This window comes from Oncorhynchus keta, chromosome 26 (genome assembly GCF_023373465.1).
Source record: "Oncorhynchus keta strain PuntledgeMale-10-30-2019 chromosome 26, Oket_V2, whole genome shotgun sequence".
NCBI classification, from domain to species: Eukaryota; Metazoa; Chordata; class Actinopteri; order Salmoniformes; family Salmonidae; genus Oncorhynchus; species Oncorhynchus keta.
The window spans coordinates 15,171,513-15,194,358 of NC_068446.1; the positions used below are offsets into that span (position 1 = coordinate 15,171,513).

The window sequence follows — 22,846 nt, forward strand, 5'->3', positions numbered from 1 at the left end:
ACACAGAGGGAGAGAGACAGACAGACAGACACAGAGGGAGAGAGACAGACAGACAGACACAGAGGGAGAGAGACAGACAGACAGACACAGAGGGAGAGAGACAGACAGACACAGAGGGAGAGAGACAGACAGACAGACACAGAGGGAGAGAGACAGACAGACAGACACAGAGGGAGAGAGACAGACAGACAGACACAGAGGGAGAGAGACAGACAGACAGACACAGAGGGAGAGAGACAGACAGACAGACACAGAGGGAGAGAGACAGACAGACAGACACAGAGGGAGAGAGACAGACAGACAGACACAGAGGGAGAGAGACAGACAGACAGACACAGAGGGAGAGAGACAGACCGACAGACACAGAGGGAGAGAGACAGACCGACAGACACAGAGGGAGAGAGACAGACCGACAGACACAGAGGGAGAGAGACAGACCGACAGACACAGAGGAGAGAGACAGACCGACAGACACAGAGAGAGACAGACCGACAGACAGACACAGAGAGAGACAGACCGACAGACAGACACAGAGAGAGACAGAGACAGACAGACACAGAGAGAGACAGACAGACAGACAGACACAGAGAGAGACAGACAGACAGACAGACACAGAGAGAGACAGACAGACACAGAGAGAGACAGACAGACACAGAGAGAGACAGAGAGACAGAGACAGAGAGACAGAGAGACAGACAGACAGACAGACAGACAGACAGACAGACACAGAGAGAGAGAGACAGACACAGAGAGAGACAGACAGACACACAGACAGACACACAGACAGAGACAGACACACAGACAGAGACAGACAGACAGACAGAGACAGACAGACAGACAGAGACACAGACAGACAGACAGAGACACAGACAGACAGAGACACAGACAGACAGAGACACACACACGCACATAGAGAGACACACACACACACACACGCACATAGAGAGACAGACAGACACACAGAGCGAGACAGACACACAGAGAGAATACCAGATGGGGATACCAGAAAGGGAGCACATTGTCGGGAGGTATCAAAGCAGCAGGCAATGGGAGTAGGTGTCACACCCGCTTGGGAGAGGCTTTTGTCGGGAGGCTGAGTAGGAGGAGAGGTGTTCAACCTTACCATACAGGCACGTGGTTGAGCAAATAAAACGTCCGAAAATGAAAAAGCTTAACAGGGAAAAAATGGAAGGCGACAAAACCAAGAAGCTGGTAAAAACTCTAAATTCCAACAGAAATTCATGTAAAGAGAAAAAAAGTCAAAGCTGCATACGTCCTTAGCCGGGAGGATTGTGTGGAGTAATTTCCGTCTCGTTACACACCTTTTTAGTTGTCTCATTAAATGCTTTCAATATTTGTTTATGAATTTCAACTATTTAAAAGTTTGTTTTTTAAGTTGTTGAAATGTGGTGGAGCAAGTGACGTTTTTAATATATTGTCCCATATACATTGTGTTATTTACTGATGGTCCCTAACAAGCCCCATAGGGATATCGAATGTCAAACCAAATTGACCATGGGCATTACGATCGGGTTGCATGCAAATGCAGTCCAAATTGATGATTACTTATTACCAGCTGTGGGCAGAATTGAACCCAACCCAAGGACATATCATTTTTTTCTCTAAATATCTCGCAAATCTCTGTTTTGGACGAGACTATGTCCAAAATTATCCTATTTACACATTTGTCAATTTTACACTAGAATAAATGTTTCTGACTCATTGATACCACATAGGCCATTTTCAAAAGGAGAAGTTGCTTATTACATTCAGTTTCTCTTTAAATCCAAGTCACATTGAGGTTGACCTTAACCTGAACTTGTGAGAACCATAGAGCCATAGGGTTCTCATTTGAACAGTTGACCACAGCGGGGCCAACGTGTAGAACTGTCCTGATGCTGTCTAAACATTCATAATCACCGTGTGCAATATGGTTTTGAAACCCTTCGTAATTTCACTTTCAGAGCACCCCAAAATGATTTTACAAATACAAAATATATATATATATTTTTTTTTGTGCACTGTTTTAATACAAATTCCCACAAAGGTGTTTTGCATTGCATTTCCTGAGCTAATGAAAATTTGGGAGGTAACAACAACCAAAAACTGTCGGCTCAAAGCTGTTTTAAACAAAACATCTGTGGTTAAACAGTGTATCTAGTGTAAATTGTTTCTAAACTTGACCAAATCACCTCAGCTAATCAAAAGGGACGTGGAATGACTCCAATGTAGCATTGGAGTCATGAAGGGCTAAACTAACCTAAGACCTGATCCATCACCTTATGGGTGGCAGGTAGCCTAGCGGTTAAGAGCGTTTGGCCAGTAACCAGAAGGTCGCTGGTTCCAATCACCGAGCCGACTAATCTGTCAATGTGCCCTTGAGCAAAGCACTTAACCCGAATTGCTCCTGTAAGTTGCTCTGGATAAGAGCGTCTGGTTACGACAATGTAAATGTAAATTACTGCCCCCCCAGTTGCAAGAAGTGACATCCCAAAAACACACACAAAAAACTATACAACCCAAATAGCTCCTAGGATGCTTTCTGTCCCTAACACTGAAACGCTATTATTTTCATACAACTTAAATTAAATAAAAACTAGCAAATCAGGTCTCAAAACTAACTGAAACTAAGCTGAATTCAAATTTTAAAAACAAAAACTAAATAGATATAAAAACGCAAAACTATAATAACCTTGCTTCAAAGTCCATGACGAGGCTTAACTTTTGTCCAGCCCATAGTGACTTCTCCTCAACATAAGCCACAATTCAACACTCCATACCCACTCCATCATCATCATCTGAGCATTTTGGCTTACTCTGAGTTCACCAGCACTCGACACAGAGGCACACCATACATAGGCCTACAGAAAGTTGTACAGATTAGAGCCCTTATCTATTTGAGTGTTTTCTTCATTGATGTGAGGAAGAAGGTGGGGTGATTTAAAACGAAAGCTTTGAAAAAGGCCTGCTTACTGCAGAGGTGAGGAGTGCACCAAGAAACCGTGATCATCTCCAGAAAGGCTAGACTACAAGAGTCACTTTCCTATCATCATTTCATATCATACCAACCATGCTCATACCTGATTGAGTAGTCATTAAAACATGGCACCCTCAGGGGGTTGCTGATTTTTGTTTTGCTCCTACTATGTATTTGGAGATTGAAATCAACCTTTCTCTGAAATAATTGAATTGAATCAGATTTTCTGCCAGTAGAAAACAACCTATGCATTTCCTGTGCTAGTGATTTGTCAGGTTATGAAGCTTCGGTGTGGGAATCTTCCTACCGTGCTGCAGTTCTTTATCTAGTGTCCTGAGACTGCCTGTGTGTGAAACTACGGTACACCCTAAACAACACTATTAACTCTTAATTCACTTTGGATACAAGTATTATTACATACATTTGTTCGTAATGAGAAAAACTATATCCTTGAAAATAGAGCAGACTCGTTTCAGTGATAGTATCATCTTCTGTGATCTGAGAAGAAACAGGGGAGGGTGACAATGATTGCTTCAGTATTTCCACCAGCTCAGTCTGAAGAAACATGATAATACAGAAGCTTTGATGTTTTAGCCCAGCAAGTAAACTCGTTGGCGTTTCAGAAACATTGCTGACACCTGTGAACCAGGGTGTCAGACTCTCTGTCTGCTTTCTTCACAGCGTCGGCCCACACACATGCACCCTTCAATATACCAACAATTGACCTATACTACAGAGTTAACACATCCAAAAATGATGTACAAGAAATTGTCTTATGCGTTGTTAAAGGGCGACTGCACTTCCTGATTTGGCACTGTTTTTCATCAATGCTCATTACGAAATGCTAGCAGCCATGATTGAAGGCAAACTTAAGTGGTCTCGGGTGTGTTTTTGCTATTCAATCACAACAAACAAGGTCAGGAGTGAGTACAGCGAGGTAAGCGAAGCTAGCTTTGCTATGAAGAGAACTGACTTATGAAGTTGAGGACAACCCTCCTGACTGACTTGCCATCTCAAGATGGTCAGCTAATTCAGTTATATATCTGTAGGCTATCTGACAGCAGCTAACAAGCATAGCTTGGTGATACCTGCAGCTGGCTATCCTATCTTGCTGGTGTTTCTATGGCAAGAAGCAAGATCCAGTGTCTGAAATGTTTCAACGTTCCATCACATCATGTAAATACATGTTACCGTGGAAACGGTCTTTCCTGGGGGACAAATTCCAGAACTACTAATGTGAACACTGCACAAACATCGCCCAGCTTGAGTGTCAATAGATTTATCTCCAAAAAAATCGGTCTGTGTCCATGTTACAAAGAGGGCTTGGCTATATATTTATTGTTTTACAAGATATTCCAAATGACTGTATCGCAATAAAAAAATTAGTGTTTGTCCACTTCTCATATTGTTTTATTAGTCTTGTCTCTTTTGCTCCTTTTGTGCTGTGTGCACCTTCCTGTTTACACACACATATCAAGCCCACCCACTGCCACTCAACAAAGATGAGATCACTTCTTCCTCTTATACAAATGGTTTCAACTCGCTGTTTGGTCCAACAATCGGTCATATTGACACTGAAACACAGTGAGACATTATCTTACTGTAATAGATGAGAAGTCAACCTTCCTGATGATACGCTTTTTACGTCTCAACTCTTCAAATTGTGCGCAGAGCAAACACTACTAAAATGGGAGCATCAATGAACATTGATTCTGGAAAAATAGTAGTTTGTCATGCGGCATTGCAGTAACACGATCTGCTAGGAGTATTTTAACCTAGCAGTTTAGTCTGCATTTTATAAATGTGCAATATGCATAAAACGCGACATAAGGAATCATTCTGAAAAATACGGTACGCCACATGATTTAAACATCTGCAGAAAGTGGACATGCTAGCAAGCTGTTCAAACAGTTGGAGACGGACAGAAGGGTGTGTTCATAATATATCATCTGTTATACCTTGTTAGCAAAATAGAAATAGATCCAAGTTGGATAAACTTGAAATAAACTCAGCAAAAAAAGAAACATCCCTTTTTCAGGACCCTGTCTTTCAAGGATAATTTGTAAACTCCAAATAACTTCATAGATCTTCATTGTAAAGGGTTTAACTTCTCTAGGATAGGGGGCAGCATTTGGAATTTTGGATAAAAAGCATGCCCAAATTAAACTGCCAATCTACTCAGGCCCGGGGGATAGGATATGCATTTAATTAGTAGATTTGGGTAGAAAACACTCTAAAGGTTCCAAAACTGTTAAAATAATGTCTGTGATTATAACAGAACTGATATGGCAGGCGAAAACCTGAGAAAAACCCAGTATCAGTATCCATTGACTTAGGACTAAATTGCAGTTCCTATGCCTTCCACTAGATGTCAACAGTCTTTATAAATTGTTTCAGTCTTGTATTCTGAAAAATGAGGGAGTAAGAGCAGTCTGAATGAGTGGACCCTGCCTTGTCAGAGCTTTTTCATGCGTGTGACTGGGAGAGTACCTTTACCTTTTATATTGACGACGTTATTGTCCGGTTGAAATATTATCGATTATGTAGGCTAAAAACAACCTGAGGATTGAATATAAACATTGTTTGACATGTTTCTATGAACTTTAAGGATACAATTTGGATTATTTTGTCTGCCTGTTGTGACTGCGTTTGAGCCTGTGGATTACTGAAGAAAACGCATGAACAAAAGGTTTTCGGATATAAAGAGAGACTTTATCGAACAAAAGGAACATTTATTGAATAAATGAATGTCTTCTGAGTGCAAACATATGAAGATCATCAAAGGTAATTTGATCTCTATTTCTGACTTGTGTAACTCTTCTACTTGGCTGGTTACTGTTTGTAATGATTTGTCTGCTGGGCTATAATTCTCAAATAATTGTATGGTATGCTTTCGCCGTAAAGCATTTTTTAAATCTGACACCGTGGTTGGATTCACAAGAAGTTCATCTTTAAACCTATGTAAAATAGTAATTTTTATAATGAGTATTTCTGTATTTGAATTTGGCGCTCTGCAATCTCACTGGATGTTGGCCAGGTGGGACGCAAGCGTCCCACATACCCTAGAGAGGTTAAACACTATTTCCCATGCTTGTTCAATGAACCATAAACAATTCATAAACATACACCTGTGGAACGGTCGTTAAGACTACTTAGAGACGGTAGGCAATTAAGGTCACAGTTATGAAAACTTAGGAGACTAAAGAGGCCTTTCTACTGACTCTGAAAAACACCAAAAGAAAGATGCCCAGTGCCCCTGCTCATCTGTGTGAACATGCCTTGGGCATGCTGCAAGGAGGCACGAGGACAGCATATGTGGCCAGGGCAATAAATTGCAATGTCCGTACTGTGAGATGCCTAAGACAGCGCTACAGAGAGATAGGAACGCACAATCCCTCCATCAGTGCACAGACTGTCCGCAATAGGCTGAGAGAGGCTGGACTGAGGGCTTGTAGGCCTGTTGTAAGGTAGGTCCTCGCCAGACATCACCGGCAACAACGTCGCCTATGGGCACAAACCCACCATTGCTGGACCAGACAGGACTGGCAAAAAATGCTCTTCACTGACTAGTCGTGGTTTTGTCTCACCAGGGGTGGTGGCTGGATTTGCGTTTATCGTTGAAGGAATGAGTGTTACACCGAGGCCTGTACTCTGGTGCGGGATCAATTTGGAGGGAGGGTCCATCATGGTCTGGGGCGGTGTGTCACAGCATCATCGGACTGAACTTGTTGTCATTGCAGGCAATCTCAACGCTGTGCATTACAGGGAAGACATGAATCCTCCCTCATGTGGTACCCTTCCTGCAGGCTCATCCTGACATGACCCTCCAGCATGACAATGCCACCAGCCATACTGCTCTTTCTGTGCGTGATTTCCTGCAAGACTGGAATGTTAGTGTTCTGCCAAGAGCCCGGATCTCAATCCCATTGAGCACATCTGGGACCTGTTGGATCAGAGGTCAAGGGCTAGGGCCATTCCCCCCCAGAAATGTCCGGGAACTTGCAGGTGCCTTGGTGGAAGAGTGGGGTAACATCTCACAGCAAGAACTGGTAAATCTGGTGCAGTCCATGAGTTGGAGATACAATGCAGTACTTAATGCAGCTGGTAGCCACACCAGATACTGACTGTTACTTTTGATTTTGACCCCCCTTTGTTCATGGACACATTATTGTATTTCTGTTCATCACATGTCTGTTGAACTTGTCCAGTTTGTCTCAGTTTTTGAATCTTATGTTCACACAAATAGTTACACGGTAATTTTGCTGAAAATAAATGCAGTTGAAAGTGAGAGGACGTTTCTTTTTTTGCTGAGTTCATAAAGATTAGTTGGCTACTCACTGGCACGTGGGCTTGTGCTTCAGACATTGTTTATGAGACCGGTGTTAATTTTCTATTGCCTGCTACAAAAAAAATTGTCATTATTAGTGAATTTGCATTATGCATGGTTCTGGTCTAATGTAAACAAAAAGGGCATTTTCATAGACTTGAAATCCAGATCAGTGATTATTGCAAAAAAAGCAGGTTATACTATTTTTGGTTGGTGTTGTGGTTGGTTTATAATTTATTCTAAGATATAATTGCACAAGCTCTGAATTCGTTGGATTATTCCATACTGCTTGAAATATAGTATATTTGACCTTTTAATTGTAAAACAAAGCATATTTAGAGAAAACATTAAACAAATCGAGATATATGTTTGAAAATATGTAGTTTTATAGCCATATCACCCAGCTTTATCACAAATATAAAACATTGTATGCTGTAAATATTGTATTGATGTGCTTCCAAAGACAGTATGCCTACCCTTACCTAGCAAATACAAATGTGTGTAGAGTACAACCAGAACAAGAATAGCACAACCAGAACAAGAATAGTTGGCCAAATCTAAGGACTTAGCTGTCTAACCACACACTGAAATGTACAGCTCTCTGGGTGAAGTTCTGGTTTTAAGTCTCCAATGGGTGATAATAATAATAATAATAATGGGTGATGATGTCCCTTCCATCTATACTTCATGGGGCGGCAGGGTAGCCTAGTGGTTAGGGCGTTGGACTAGTAACCGGAGGGTTGCGAGTTCAAACCCCGAGCTGACAAGGTACAAATCTGTCGTTCTGCCCCTGAACAGGCAGTTAACCCACTGTTCCCAGGCCGTCATTGAAAATAAGAATTTGTTCTTAACTGACTTGCCTGGTTAAATAAAGGTCAAATAAAAATAAATAAAAAAATGACCAAAGGTATGCGGACACCTGGTTGTCGAACATCTCATTCCAAAAATCATGGCCATTTAATATTCACTTGGTCCCCACTTTGCTGCTATAACAGCCTCTAATCTTCTGGGAAGACTTTCCACTAGATGTTGGAACATTGCTGCGGGGACCTACTTCCATTCCGCCACGAGCAGTAGTGAGGTCAGGCACTGATGTTTGGTGATTAGGCCTAGCTCGCAGTCGGGGTTCCTATTCTTCCCAAAGGTTTTCGATAGGGTTGAAGTCAGGGCTCTGTGCAGGCCAGTCATGTTCTTCCACGCTGACAAATAATTTCTGTTTGGACCTCGCTTTGTCATGCTAAAACAGAGTTAGAAGCACAGAATCGTCTAGAATGGCATTGTATGCTGCAGCGTTAAGATTTCCCTTCACTGGAACTAAGGGGCATAGCCCGAACCATGAAAAACAGTCCCAGACCATTGTTCATCCTCCACCTAACTTTAAAGTTGGCACTGTGCGTTCGGGCAGGTAGTGTTTTCCTGGCATCCGCCAAACCCAGATTCATCCGTCGGACTGTCAGATGGTGAAGCGTGATTTATCACTCCAGATTACACGTTTCAACTGCTCCAGAGTCCGATGGCGGCGAGCTTTACACCACTCAAGCCGACGCTTGGCATTGCACATGGTGATCTAAGGCTTGTGGGCGGCTGCTCGGCCATGGAAACCAATTTCATGAATCTCCCGAAGACTGTTATTATGCTGATGTTGCTTCCAGAGGCAATTTGGCACTCAGTAGTGATTGTTGTAATCGAGGACAGACTATTTATACGCGCTACGTGCTTCAGCACTCGGCAGTTCCATTCTGTGATTTTGTGTGGTCTACCACTTCGCGGCTGAGCCGTTGTTACTCCTAGACGTTTCCACTTCACAATAACAGCACTTACAGTTGACCCGGGGCAGCTCTAGCAGGGCTGAAATTTGACGAACTGACTTGTTGGAAAGATGGCATCCTATGACGGTGCCACATTGAAAGTCACTGAGCTCTTCAGTAAGGCCATATAGAATATAGAAAACTATTACAGGTTATAGACAGGTGCAGTCAGGTGGCAGGGGGGTATGATTGCATGTAATTTCATCCTGGATATCAACCCATTGGTCCGGCAGGCAGAGTTCAATAACTAGAGGCAGATGTGAGATGCAGGAGGATGACACTCTTGTCATACAACTTTAGGCTACTGACCAATTCAATGGAGGAAGCGTTGCGTCGGCCAGTAGCCTACAGAGTAAAATGAGAAGAGTGCAATTGTTGCATTGATGTAGATATTCTAAACAAAGTGTTTTAACTCTTCCAAGTGTAACAGTTCCATGTAGAATAAACCATACTACACATAATACTGTAGAAGCAGTGTTCTGCTAATATAACAATGTGCAAATATACCTTCCTGTATGGTCTACCATATACAGTGCATTCATAAGTATTCAGACCTCTTAATCTAAAATTGATGGGGGGGGCAGTTTAGTCAATCTACACAAAATACCCCAAAATGACAATGCAAAAACAGATTTTTTTTAAAACATTTTGCAAATTAAGAATAAATAAGTTAAATATTACATTTTACAAAAGTATTCAGACTCTTTACTCAGTACTTTGTTGAAGCACCTTTGGAAGCGATTTCAGCCTTGTGTCTTCTTGGGTATGACGCTACAAGCTTGGCACACCTGTATTTGGGGAGTTTCTCCCATTCTTCTCTGCAGATCCTCTCCAGTTCTGTCAGATTGGATAGGCAGCGTTTTCAGGTCAGCTATTTTCCTGTCTCCAGAGATGGTTGATCGGGTTCAGGTCCGGGCTCTGGCTGGGCCACTCAAGGACATTCAGAAACTTGTCAGGAAGCCTCTCCTGCGTTGTCTTGGCTGTGTGCTTGGGGGTGTTGTCCTGTTGAAAAGTGAACCTTCGCCCCAGTCTGAGGTCCTGAGCGCTCTGGAGAAGGTTTTCATCAAGGATCTCTTTGTACTTTGCTCCGTTCATCTTTCCCTCGATCCTGACTAGTCTCCCAGTCCTTCTCGTTGAAAAACATCCCCACAGCCTGATGCTGCCACCACCATATTTAACAGGCCATCGGACTGTTAAATACTCACCACTAGCCTCCGTCCAGTACCCTGCCCTGAACTTTAGTCACCGTTACTAGCCGGCTACCACCCGCTATTCAACCCTGCACCTTACTGCTGCCCTATGTACAGTACATAGTCATTGAACACTGATCACTGTAATAATGTTAACATTTACCCACTTCCTATTTATATACTATATTCTTGTCAAGGCTCATACTATAACTGCTGTACACACCTTTTCTATTAATATACTGTCAGTAATGTCTATACACAACATGATATACACTGAGTATACCAAACATTAAGAACAGACTATTGAGTTGCACCCCTTGTAGAGTCCATGGGGCATGGACTCTACAAGGTGTTGAAAGTGTGGGATGACATTTGGGTGGTGGACCATTTTTGATACACACGGGAAACTGTTGAGCATGAAAAGCCTAGCAACGTTGCAGTTCTTGACACAAACCGGTGTGCTTTGCACCTGCTACCATACCCTGTTCAAAGTCACTTTAATCTTTTGTCTTGACCATTCACCCTCTGAATGGCACACAAACACAATCCATGTCTCAATGCTTAAAAATCCTTATTTAATCTGTCTCCTCTTCATCCATCTACACTGTTCGAAGTGGATTTAACAAGTGACATCAATAAGGGATCATAACTTTCACCTGGTCAGTCTATGTCATGGAAAGAGCATGTGTTCTTAATGTTTTGTATACTCAGTGTACATATACACACACCCATCTGGTACTGGGTCAGACCTCCCTTTGCCTTGAACAGCCTGAATTATTCAGGGAATTCTAAAGGGCGTCGGAAACTCTCCACAGGGATGTTGGTCCATGCTGACGCGATGGCATCACGCAGTTGCTGTTGATTGGACGGCAGTACATTCATGCTCCGAATAGCCCGTTCCATCTCATCCCAAATATGCTCTATTAGGTTGAGGTCTGGGGTCTGCACAAGCCACTCAAGTAAACTGAACTCGCTGTCATGTTCCAGGCAATGTTTTTCCACTCCTCAATTGTCCAATGTTGGTAATTGCGTGCCCACTGAAGCCACTTATTCTTGTTTTTAGCTTATAGGAGTGGAACCCGGTGTGGTCGTCTGCTGCAATAGCAAGCTGGCTACATCCTATGAATAGCTAGCAAGGTAGTCTCCAAGTGCCTGCCCTATATTGACCTTAAATGCCAATGGGCTACAGTTAGCTGTTAGCAAGGTATCTAGTTAACGTGAGCTATGCACATCTTCCTCTGACATGCTACATCACATTACACGTTAGCTTGTTGTATTTAACTAGCTACAGAATCATTCCCATTTCTGTGGTATCATAGCTAACCTGGCTCGCCAACATCAAATAATGTTTTATAACCAAAAGTAGCTACTAGTTAGCTAGTACCTGTTATCTACTTATCTAACATACTCACCAGAACGAGTGGTTTGACGGTTGACTGGCAGCAGAAGAGTCGGAGGTAAAATCCATTCCTCGCCATCTGGCAATATTGTTGAAATGCATTGGAAGATACGTTTTATCTAGCTGTGTCCAGTCCAGGTGGTGCTTGTACAGGCAGACCATCTATGGAAGGAAGGATGACAGCGTTACGCTGCAGCTGAAACCTGGTCCCGACCGAGTCGCCAAGGAGCGTTCGGACAACACCAGGCTCCAGAGCATTGAAGCTGTAAAACAAAAATAAATACATTACAACCTTGCACAACATCAATTCACCTCCTAAGTTTAGATAAGAAGAATAACCTCATACAATGCAATGAAAATGATATTCACCTGAAGTGCTTGTACTGCTTGATCTGTGGCCACGGCCTGAAGTACAGAGTCAGGTGTTGTTGAATGCCATAGCGTTCCACTAGCACCGTACCATCCTCCAGTCCAACCAGCTGTGGGATGTGAGATCAATAAAAGTAGTGCCAACCATGTTGGAGGTCAATGAAATAATCAAAATGTGTTGTTTATGCTTTACATACCAAGTGTTGTCATTGATTCCTTGTAGACGCCACACTGCTGCTTTTCCATCAAAGTGGTTGTGTCCTGGGTGGCATCCTGGTTATACTATTGCGTTATCCTCTGCGTAGTTGTTGAAGTTCACAACTCTCTGCAAGTCATCATGCTTCAGGTGTAACCTGTGCTTGCTTGGGCCAGCTCTATTTTTGATGGGATGCATTAGACCATTCTCCTTGTATGACTGTTGGAGGAGAGTCAGGCGTGTTGTACTGATGCTGAAAGACAAATTCCAGATACAAATATTTTAGCATTATTATACAATGGATGCTAAATGGCATTCTGAGAACATCACTACACAGTTCATACACATAATGTTAGCTAGCTAGCCAGCCATCTAACTTAATAATAATAATAATAATAATAATATATGCCATTTAGCAGATGCTTTTATCCAACAAGCTTTACCTAGCAATACAAACCAATTTTGCATAGCTAGCTAAAGTTAACCAAATAGGTTAGCTAGCTAATTAACTAGCATTGAACATTAGGCAATAACTGGCAATGCGAAATGGCATTCTGAGAACATCACTGACGAATATAAGGTAATGTTAGCTAGCAAGCCAGCCATCTAACCTCAGCTAACAGCAAGCTAGCTAGCTAAATTTAAACAAATAGGTTCAATGTAAGAATATTCCTGGAAATGTGGGGTAGATGCAACATAAGACAAAACATGTGAAAGGGTTGAGTGAGAGAACTAACTAGTGGTACATCGAGTGCTGTACAGTTGCACTGGAGGGCAGGCAGTGTGCCCCCGGTGACGTGTTGGGCAGACCGCACCACGCTCTGGAGAGTCCTGCGGTTGTGAGCGTTGCAGTTGCCGTACCCGCCGAGTGACACAGCCCAACAGGATGCTCTCAATTGTACATCTGTAAAAGTTGTTGAGGGTCTTATGGGCCTATCCAAAATTGTTCAGCCTCCTGAGGTTGAAGAGGTTGCTGTTGCGCCTTCTTCAACACACTGTCTGTGTGGGTGGACAATTTCAGATTGTCAGTGATGTGTACGCCGAGGAAGCTTTTCACCTTCTCCACTCCCATCGATGTGAATAGGGGAATGCTCTTTTCTTTCTGTTGTCTCCTGAAGTCCACGATCAGCTCCTTCGTTTTGTTGAGGGAGAGGTTATTTTCCTGGCACCATTCCGCCAGGGCCCTCACCTCCTCGCAGTAGGCTGTCTCGTCATTGTTGGTAATCAGGCCTAGTACTGTTCCGTCATCTGCAAACTTGATGATTGAGTTGGAGGCGTGCGTGGCCACGCAGTCATGGGTGAACAGCGAATACAGAAGGGGGCTGAGTACACACCCTTGTGGGGACCCTGTGTTGAGGATCAGTGAAGTGGAGGTGCTGTTTCCTACCTTCACCACCACCCGACCCATCAGGAAGTCCAGGACTCAGTTGCACAGGGCGGGGTTTAAACCCAGGGCCCCGAGCTTACTGATGAGCTTGGAGGGTACCCATACAGCGCTGTGAAGCGCAGAACCTGAACTCTGTCATTTATAGCATGTTACTGGAAAGCCACTGCATTCCAATTTAGGTGCTAATCAGTGCACAAATCTGCAAATTTCAGCTCGTATACGGGCAAGAATGTAAATGATTATTTAGTGTCAATAGACTTTTTTTTTTAAACCAACATCCCCTCTATTTTTACACACACACACACAGTGTGGTCTGAGGTTTTGTTACTAGGTTCTTCAACAACAACACTGCATCAACACCAGCGTTCACCACTACCAAGTACCGCCCCCTCACTCTCGCGGGTATAATGCAATGAAACCATTATTTGCAACTTATGATCATGTCAATCTTCATTTATACTGAGTTTCTTTTTGATTTAATGGTCTTTGAATATGTGCATGGAAGCTAATAGTTACTGCAGTTGGTAGTTGCCAGACAGACGTTTACCAGCTCTTGAAGGCTTTGAATAACCACTTTGTGTTAGTCAGAGCCCATGCCATGTGGTGCCAGTGGTGAACTCTTGGTCTGTGGTTTGAGAACCTGGTTGCAGCTCTAAAGGTTGTGGGTAGATGCCCCGTCTTACCTTTTCCTTCAGTCGCTCTGGTTGTAGGCCCAAGAGAAGGAGTGCAAGAAAGCAATGACTGAAATTGTTGTCCACTGCATTTAACACCTCACGTAAAAGCCACATCAAATGTGTCTGATGGCATGCTATAAAATGAGAGGTTTGGGCTTTGTGAAAAGACTGATCATGAGCCGAGCTACAATACAAGGCACTTTTCCCCCCCAAAAAGTGAAGAAAGCAGGTCTTATCAACTTCAATAGTTATTGTTTGGTGTGTTAACCCAATAACCAATTGGAGGGTGGTTTGCACACAAGTTTCCTCTCCAAATAGTAATGCATGATGTGTAGCTTTAGTGAACTCATCCAATGAGTGCTGCCTCACTTCTGCCCACTATACCTTGCAGTTCTTCCCCTCACCATTGTCGTACTCTTACCTTGAAAAAGCCCCCGCTGTTGCCTGCCTATCTGATCTTCCTCTAACCAACACGTCACTCTTTCCCACCTACACTACGGCCCGCTGATGGAAAGTATTCACAACACGCCAGTGATATCGCCATTTATTTATGGTATTTTTATATTGGTAGAATTTCACAATTCTAGGTTTGCGAGGAACTTCCAGTACTAAACTACCATAAATATATATGTATCAAGAGGTAAAGTGCTCAGTCAATGAAGCCGAATGTATAGTAAAATGGACATCAGGGTTTTTACATTGCTGTTGCAGTATAAATGCAGCTGTATGTATATGTGATCCATGGTAATACCACAGCTCGGCTATCTTCTTGTCAAGAGAAGAAACCACTTCCTATTGTGAGTCGAAGACACTCTGACAACTAGAACCAAAGGTGACATGTTTGAAGCCTATCTATGATTTGTACTTCTGCATGCATGATATGCTCACAGATTTACATGTATATTTAACAGAGGCTTTAGCAAATTCATTGGTTATTAGAGGTTCCTCATAGTGTTTTCTCACTGCTCTCTTGGTAATTGTGTCTGCAGTTTTATCTGTAAATACATGGTGGTTTGCATTTACCAAAAATAATGACGTGTTTGTCATCATTGCTATTGTGTGTGAGGAAACTGGTCAAAAAGTCACATTTCCTGTCATAGTATCTGTGCTTGTTTGTTTTTAACCATAATAACGTTAGTGGAACTATTGTCATTTGGATGGGACATGTGCCACAAGATTGTAGAGAGCATGACACTGAACACGAAAGAGCACTCACTTGGCTGACAGCTAGTTTGACATTGAGCGCAAGCAACTATTGTTAATTGGAAAAAGTCACTAAGTGACCCTGTTATGGACATGACGTGTCACAAGATTGCTTCTGTGCAATCTAACGCTCCTCTATCACAGCCATATACAGTGCCTTCAAATCAAATATTTTAAATAGCCCTTCATACATTAGCTGATATCTCAGTGTTGTACAGAAACCCAGCTTAAAACCCCAAACAGCAAGCAATGCAGGTGTAGAAGCACGGTGGCTAGGAAAAACTCCCTAGAAAGGCCAAAACCTAGGCCTTGTGTTTTAGGTTATTGACCTGCTGAAAGGTGAATTTCTCCCAGTTTCTGATGGAAAGGTTTTCCTCTAGGATTTTGCCAGTGCTTCGCTCCATTCCATAAAAAAAAATGTTATCCTTAAGAATTCCCCAGTCCTTAATGATTACAAGCATAGCATAACATGATGCAGCCTCCACTATTCTTGTAAATATGGAGAGTGGTACTCTGTGTTGTTGGATTTGAACATTTCAGCTTTCCAAATTTTTTTATTTGTTTTGTGAACATTTTGGGATAACATAATTCCACTTTGACATTATGGGGTATTGTGTGTAGACCAGAGATGACAAAAAAATGCTTGATTTAATCCACTTTAAAAATTCACGCTGTAACAACAAAATGTGGAGAAAGTCCAGGGGTGTGAATACTTTCTGAAGGCACTGTAAACCAAGATTGCATGTCAAGAGGACAAACAAACAACAATGCCACTAGCCAACAGCCGTAGGACAACAACCACCTACGGGGGAGGGGGGAGATGTTGTGTAGACCTGGAGGGATGCAGTCAGGCGAGCCATGGCTGTGTCCCAAATGGCACAATATTCCCCATACATGGCTGCCCATAGTCTCTGGTCAAATGTAGTGCAGTATATAGGGAATTGGGTACCATTTGGGATGCACCCCACGACTTAAGACATTTGATGTCCCTGGCCACAGTCCCGAACCCCCTCGCCACAACTTGGCACCTGGTGATTCACACAGCTGAGTACGAGGAAGTCTTATTAACTGCCTCTCCCTTATCACTAGCTAGCTCTGTCAGGAGAGGGGGGCTCAAGAAAAACACAGATTCCAGGAAGAACAGCTGCTTGCTTAGATCTCACATTGTCAGCAGCTTATCAGGATCCTAGGCCTACACCCTCAACCTCTCAACCCTGACCTGACCACAGGAATCGAGAGCGTTGTATACATTTTGAGGTGTTGGGTCAGACAGAGGTGGTTCTCACCTCACTACCTCACCCACCCCACCCCTGCATTTTACATCTTCCCCATTTTCCCCCTCCCCTGTTCCCACGTTGCAGGTTGTGGTTAGCCTGAACCCTTCAACCAGTGACAATGTCTCTCTCTCTTATAAACTAGGCTTTAGGCAGGAATAATTTTAGGTTTATAATGGGGTATGTGTGTCTCCTACTGCTGCAGCTGTCTGCGCTGAGGAAGGTAAACAGCACGTGTCATGTTTGACTGTTACTTGGCTCATCCCCAGGGCCCAAAGAGGAAAACGATACCAACTAACGATACCAACCGACTATATGTACCTTGTTAGTTTAGCTAGGCCCCCCCTCCATCTTTTACTAAGTCAACAGCCACTCTGTACATATCTTCTAGGATGCTTCTGTTATGCAAGTTTTCCAATGATATAGCTCTAGTGTCTCTTGTCTGGTGGTAGTTGTCTACCTCCCTCGCAACCCAACCTGCTTATCAATTAGCCCTTGTAACAGTTCATGGATTCCAACATTTAAGTCGTCCACAGTGTCACAAACATATTATCGCCTCTCCAGTGGTCTTGTGCTTAGAGGAACAATGATAAGCTATGCTTTGAGAAATGTTTTCTGTTTGTTTCTGCAGAAAGAAGAAGGGAAGGTCCAGGGCCAGCTGAACAACACAGACTCCAGTCAGTACATCCGAGACCTGAAGGACCAGATAGCTGAGCTCAAACATGAGGTGAGCAGTTACAACAGGGGAATACTGAACCAGGGGAATAACAAACACCGCTTGTACCTGTTGTTTTCATGGACGATTTTGTTAGCTATATTTCTCATGTTTTTGCTCAGATTTGTCTATTTTGAAGCCAACTGTAGAAGTGTAAACTACGCCCATAAGCTTCCTGCGCTGAGGGTGTTGATGTACCAGCACACACCCCTCTCCTGTAACTCTATTATTTGAACGCTAAACCCCACTCTTTACCATACTGAGAGAGCAGTGTAGGACCCAGATTGAACGGAATGGAGTCCCATAAACTACTTGTGCTCCTCTGTGTACACCACAGCTGGCTATTGTCATCTGAATAGCTAGATCAAGGATTTGAAGGTTATGAATTTTATCACATGAATAGACATCTACAAGTTCAGCTACAGGTTTGCCGGTTTGACTTTGACACAATCACTTCAGCAGAGTGGGCCATCTTTGATCGGAATAGTGTCCTTCATATAATAGAAAGATCTGATCAGGCCTGAATGTAGGATTCTCTTGTAGGATTATATATGCAGAACATGATGCACCCTTTTATTCTGTGTAATGTATGTGCACGGTATTGTGATATGACATTTGGCACATTTTATAAACAACTCTTATATGTGAAAAGAGTTGTAGAACCCCAACCCCCCGAAAGAAAATAACAGAAAAGAGAAGTAGAACAAAGCAACTTGTTTTCTTCCAGCAAATCAATGATTTACCAGGGAGGATGTAGTCAGATTTTTATCTCCTCCTAAAAAAAAAAAAGGACAACAAAAGGCTGGTAGGCTTGTGGTTGAACTGAGCTGCACTAAATCATGCATTGTGTCGCTCTGGGTCTCCTATCAAGACTGTGCAGCCAGCCAGCCAGCCAGGCAGTCAGTTAAACATTCGGTCAAGCAAGCCGAAAAACAGTCAAGGTAGTCAGTCACAGTCAGTCAGTCAGCCAGGCAGTCAGTTAGCCAGGCAAACTGTCGGTCAGGCAGGCGTGGAGGCAAACAGTCAGGCAGGTTGATCAGAACAGAATTCCCCCCTCACCTCTCCTCTGGGCTGTACTCCGTTGCATCCCAAATTTCACCCTATTCCCTATATAGTGCACTATTTCAAAAGTAGTGCACTATATAGGGAATTGCACTATATTAAAATATATATATATATTTCACCTTTATTTAACCAGGTAGGCAAGTTGAGAACAAGTTCTCATTTACAATTGCGACCTGGCCAAGATAAAGCAAAGCAGTTCGACGCATACAACAAAGAGTTACACATGGAATAAAACAAACATACAGTCAATAATACATGCAAATATATAGAGAATAAGATGCCATTTGGGACACAGCCAGGGATGTTGGTGTGGTCAGGAGGTGCTGAAGAATGGGTGGCTGTGAAGCTGTGAATCATGCTTTCTGAAGTGTTGGTGGTGACAGGTTCTGAGTGACAAGAATTGACCTCATAGCCATGATCTGGATGTATAAACCACTCCCCCATAACCCCATGACCTGAGATATCTAATCCTGGAGATGCTACAGTTAGCAGGACATACTGACAAGACTACTGAATTTGTTTTTATTTGCACACAGAAGATGAAATATGGTTATAAGAATTTAAAAGACAAAAAAAAGTAGCAGGATAGGTAAAATATAGAGACATATATATTCGAGTTATTCCATTTTTGTCAGTGGGTAATTATTAGGCCCAATTTCTGCATTTCTTGGTGACTGCAGAAGAGCAGAAGTGAGAGCAAAGGCTCAGTGTCGACAGACCAAGGCAAGGAAGAAGGGGTAAAAGTGTGCCGCCCACAATTTGCTATTTCAATCACACATTCTCATAAAAGTGCTGGATTTACAGTCAGCCACAGAAAGTTGCTCGAAACCAAAGTTGACTAATCTCTCTCAGGATCAAAAAGACGTCTCAAATGGCTCTTGGCTTTTAGCCCTAAACTTTCTTTGCACACTTGTGTCAGTCAAACTGTAGTTTGAAATCACTGATCTCTGTCATAAATTAGTCGTTTTTTAAAGCCCTGGTATTTGAGGAAAGTGACATGTACCGGTACAAGAACTAAATTGAGTCATTTCTCTAAGTGGGTCTCTCTCCCTACATGTCTGTCTTTGTGAGGCAGGTTGATCCAGGTGACTTCTAGGCAGGGCAGGTGTGGTCCAGAACAACATTTTAATTTGACCTATCTGACCCACCTTTCACTAGTTTCGCAGCCCACACCGAATATATGATGTGTAATTGTTTTGTGGAAGGGAGGAGCATGATCAGTGAATGAGCACACGTCTACCAATGAGTGTGAACGTGCCTCTTGCATGCGTTTAGAAATCCATTGTCGATATTTCAGAACTGATGTTTTCATTAGTGTTGACCTCTTTGTCTTTGTTGTAGTTTGTGCATGTGATTTCCATAAAGAGCAACAACTCAAATGTTCTCAGGGGCTTTTCCCGTGGCTATGTATGTATCTGTCCCCATTACACTCCGCATGCGCCCCTGTTAAATGCCCCTCGTCTGTCTCCACAGATCCGCTGCTTAAAAGACCAGAGGGCAGGCAGCATGTCCAATCAGCCCAGTTTTGACAGGATCCGCATCGTCAATCACTACATACCAGACGACGAGTCGTACCAATCCTCAGACGAAGACGCAGGCAAGACCCCCTCCCACCTGGACCCTCAGCAGAGCAGTAGCAGCCACACCAGCCTCGTCAGGCTTCACCCCTCCCTGGATCTGAATAATAGGCTGGGGGATACAGACAGTGAGGGGGATGATGATGAGGAGGGTCTGGTTCTCTCTGTGCCTCCCAACGGCACCCACAAACACACCACCGTGTGACCCGGTAACTGGGTCATGGGCACCATCGCTAGCCTCCTGGAGGCTGATCAGGGCTGTTCTGATCTAATGCAGTGGGGCAGAGGTGGTGTCCATGGTAGCAAGCCACACTCCTCAAGAGCATGACGTCTAAGTCTGTCTATGGGACTCCAATGTAGGGAGCTTCTTGGAATGGAATCTTTGGAAGCTTGGAGTGGAACATGTCATCTTTGTCATCAAGTGAAGTCATCGCAGAATCACACCTGTGGTGGAGTTGGTTGTTTTCTTTGTTTTACTCGGTTTGCTTTATTCTTGTTTTGCCAAAACCAGATTGAGGAGGATCATATCAGTCAGTTGCTCTGGTCTGATCCCCAAGTGGATGGATCAGAGAAGGACAACATGAAGGCTCTTTAGCTTCCTGAGCTCCACAGAGCAAGACTGACCACCAGAGGAGTGGATGGGGGTTACCCCATCTAGGCAACCAAACTACGGGCTCTCCCTCAGCCCCACAACACCAACCATGGTACAACAGACACAACACACAGAGAGACTGTGCAATAAAATGTTTTGCGCTTTATGGTGACGATGACACTTCATTCAATCAGTTTTAATTATTTTATCGCATTTTTAAGTGAACCATCAAAAATGTATTGAGCCATTTTGTGTCTGTCTTTATCATACGGAGGGAATGATGTACTGGAGAGTGATGTCTCTATTGAACATAGTTAAAGAGCCCCAGTAACAAACATTAACTGTGGTTATGTCCCAAATGGCACCCTATTCCCTATAGGTTAGACTACTTTTGACAGGAACCCTGTGGGCCCTGGTCAAAAGTAGTGCATTTTAAAGGGGATAGGGTGCCATTTGGGACACAGAAATACAACCTCCCGTATCCCAAGGTCAATGGGAATCCAGTATCTGTGTATATACAGTATATGTAAATAGTTGTTGTTTTTTGGGACTTGAAAATATGTATCTAATGAATTATTGCATATCTAATGTTTATAATGTATTGTATTTTTGGACTGAAAGTGACATATCACTCTTAGTGTGGTCAAGACCCATGGATAACTGATTAACAGACATTTTTTCCACAAACATGGGCTGCTTTCCGATTCTCTACCCTTCTCCAGAAGTGAGCACTCGTTCACCATCCCTCATACTTGTTAAATGCATTGGATTGGTGCAAGCATGGCTGAAGGGAGTTTCCAGCATTATTCCTTGCACCAATGCATTTATTTTAAATCCATGCGGGGGAATGTGCGAGTCCACAATCAATGTACTGTACGTGTTTTCTTATCTCATACTTATCTTCTCTGGCAGGATGATTTTCCCTTTGGAGGAAGGACTGATGTAGGATCATTGCATAATTTCATAGATTAGAATACATTTCAGCATGCTGGTTAATGAAAGCATGTACCTAACTTAAGTGAACCAACCATCTCAGATTTAGAGGGCTGATTTTAAAGTACTGCTCTTTCTAAGGTGGGCATCCTAGTCTGTTAATAATATACAACAATTCCGGGACATAATGAAAAGTATGAGGACAGAGATCTGTGATCTGAATCTTGTATGAACACCAATAACATTAAACAGAGGTATTGCTATGTTCTTTTGCACAAAATGAATGGCAGTCCAAGCCAAGGGAACATAATATACTGCATTCTGGGAATCAAGTTAACATAAGAGTGAACAACACTTCTATCTGAAAATACTAAAGATAATTTTAAATGTTAGTTAAATGGTAAACTATTCCCTATACAGTGCACGACTTCTGACCAGAGCCCTGGATGAAAGTAGTGCACAATGTAGGAATAGGGTGCCATTTGGGACGCATCCTAAGACATGTCCTATTTTGTTTCCTATGTGAACGAAGCAAAGTGCATTGTGTCAAGTGTTACCAAAGTGTAGGAGCCGTTGTATAGGGCTGGTACCAAATCAGTTTGTGCTGTATAGCCTATAACTCCTGTGGTTATTGTGATGCCTTGGAATGACAGATCTGGGGCCAGGCTGCAACTGTAAACCGTAGGCTCTGCCTGCCAGAGAAATAAGCACCACTCCATTTCATAAGGGATGAATGACATTGATTCATTATCAGGATTATCATAACACTAAAACAGACAGCCTCCTTCCTCTAGGTTGAAAAATGACCAGAACAAGGGAAAGCTGATAATAGCTAGATTTGGTCATTTTTGACCACAGTGGCCCTTTAAGACATTAGAACCACAATTTATCAGCCAAGTGTCTTTCTATTCAGAAAGCACTGTTCAGATGGGTTTTTGTGATACTGTTGTGATATTACCTGGTTAAGTACTACGATAGATGGAATCCATATTTGGAGAGGTATTATGATGTAGTCTTGGCACTTTGAGGGAATAAAATGCATTTTAGAAGAGTAGTCTACATAAGGCAGCCAACCGTTAACACTATGGAATAATACTTATCACACTCATGTATGTGAGATTGATGTGTGTGACGTCACAAATAAACTAACTATTTGATAA

General features: G+C 42.8%; 1 protein-coding gene across 5 annotated transcripts in view; it reads left to right on the forward strand.

Moving 5' to 3' along the window:
* Positions 1–22,846, forward strand: part of LOC118358991 (ecotropic viral integration site 5 protein homolog) — a 93,360-nt gene extending 70,514 nt beyond the window's left edge. For all 5 annotated transcript variants that reach the window (XM_035737085.2, XM_035737084.2, XM_035737086.2 and 2 more), the window contains 2 exons: positions 17,436–17,531; positions 20,058–22,846. In XM_035737085.2, coding sequence (XP_035592978.1) covers positions 17,436–17,531; positions 20,058–20,366 — 405 coding nt within the window. In that variant the 3' untranslated portion in view covers positions 20,367–22,846. The remainder of the gene's footprint in view (positions 1–17,435; positions 17,532–20,057) is intronic.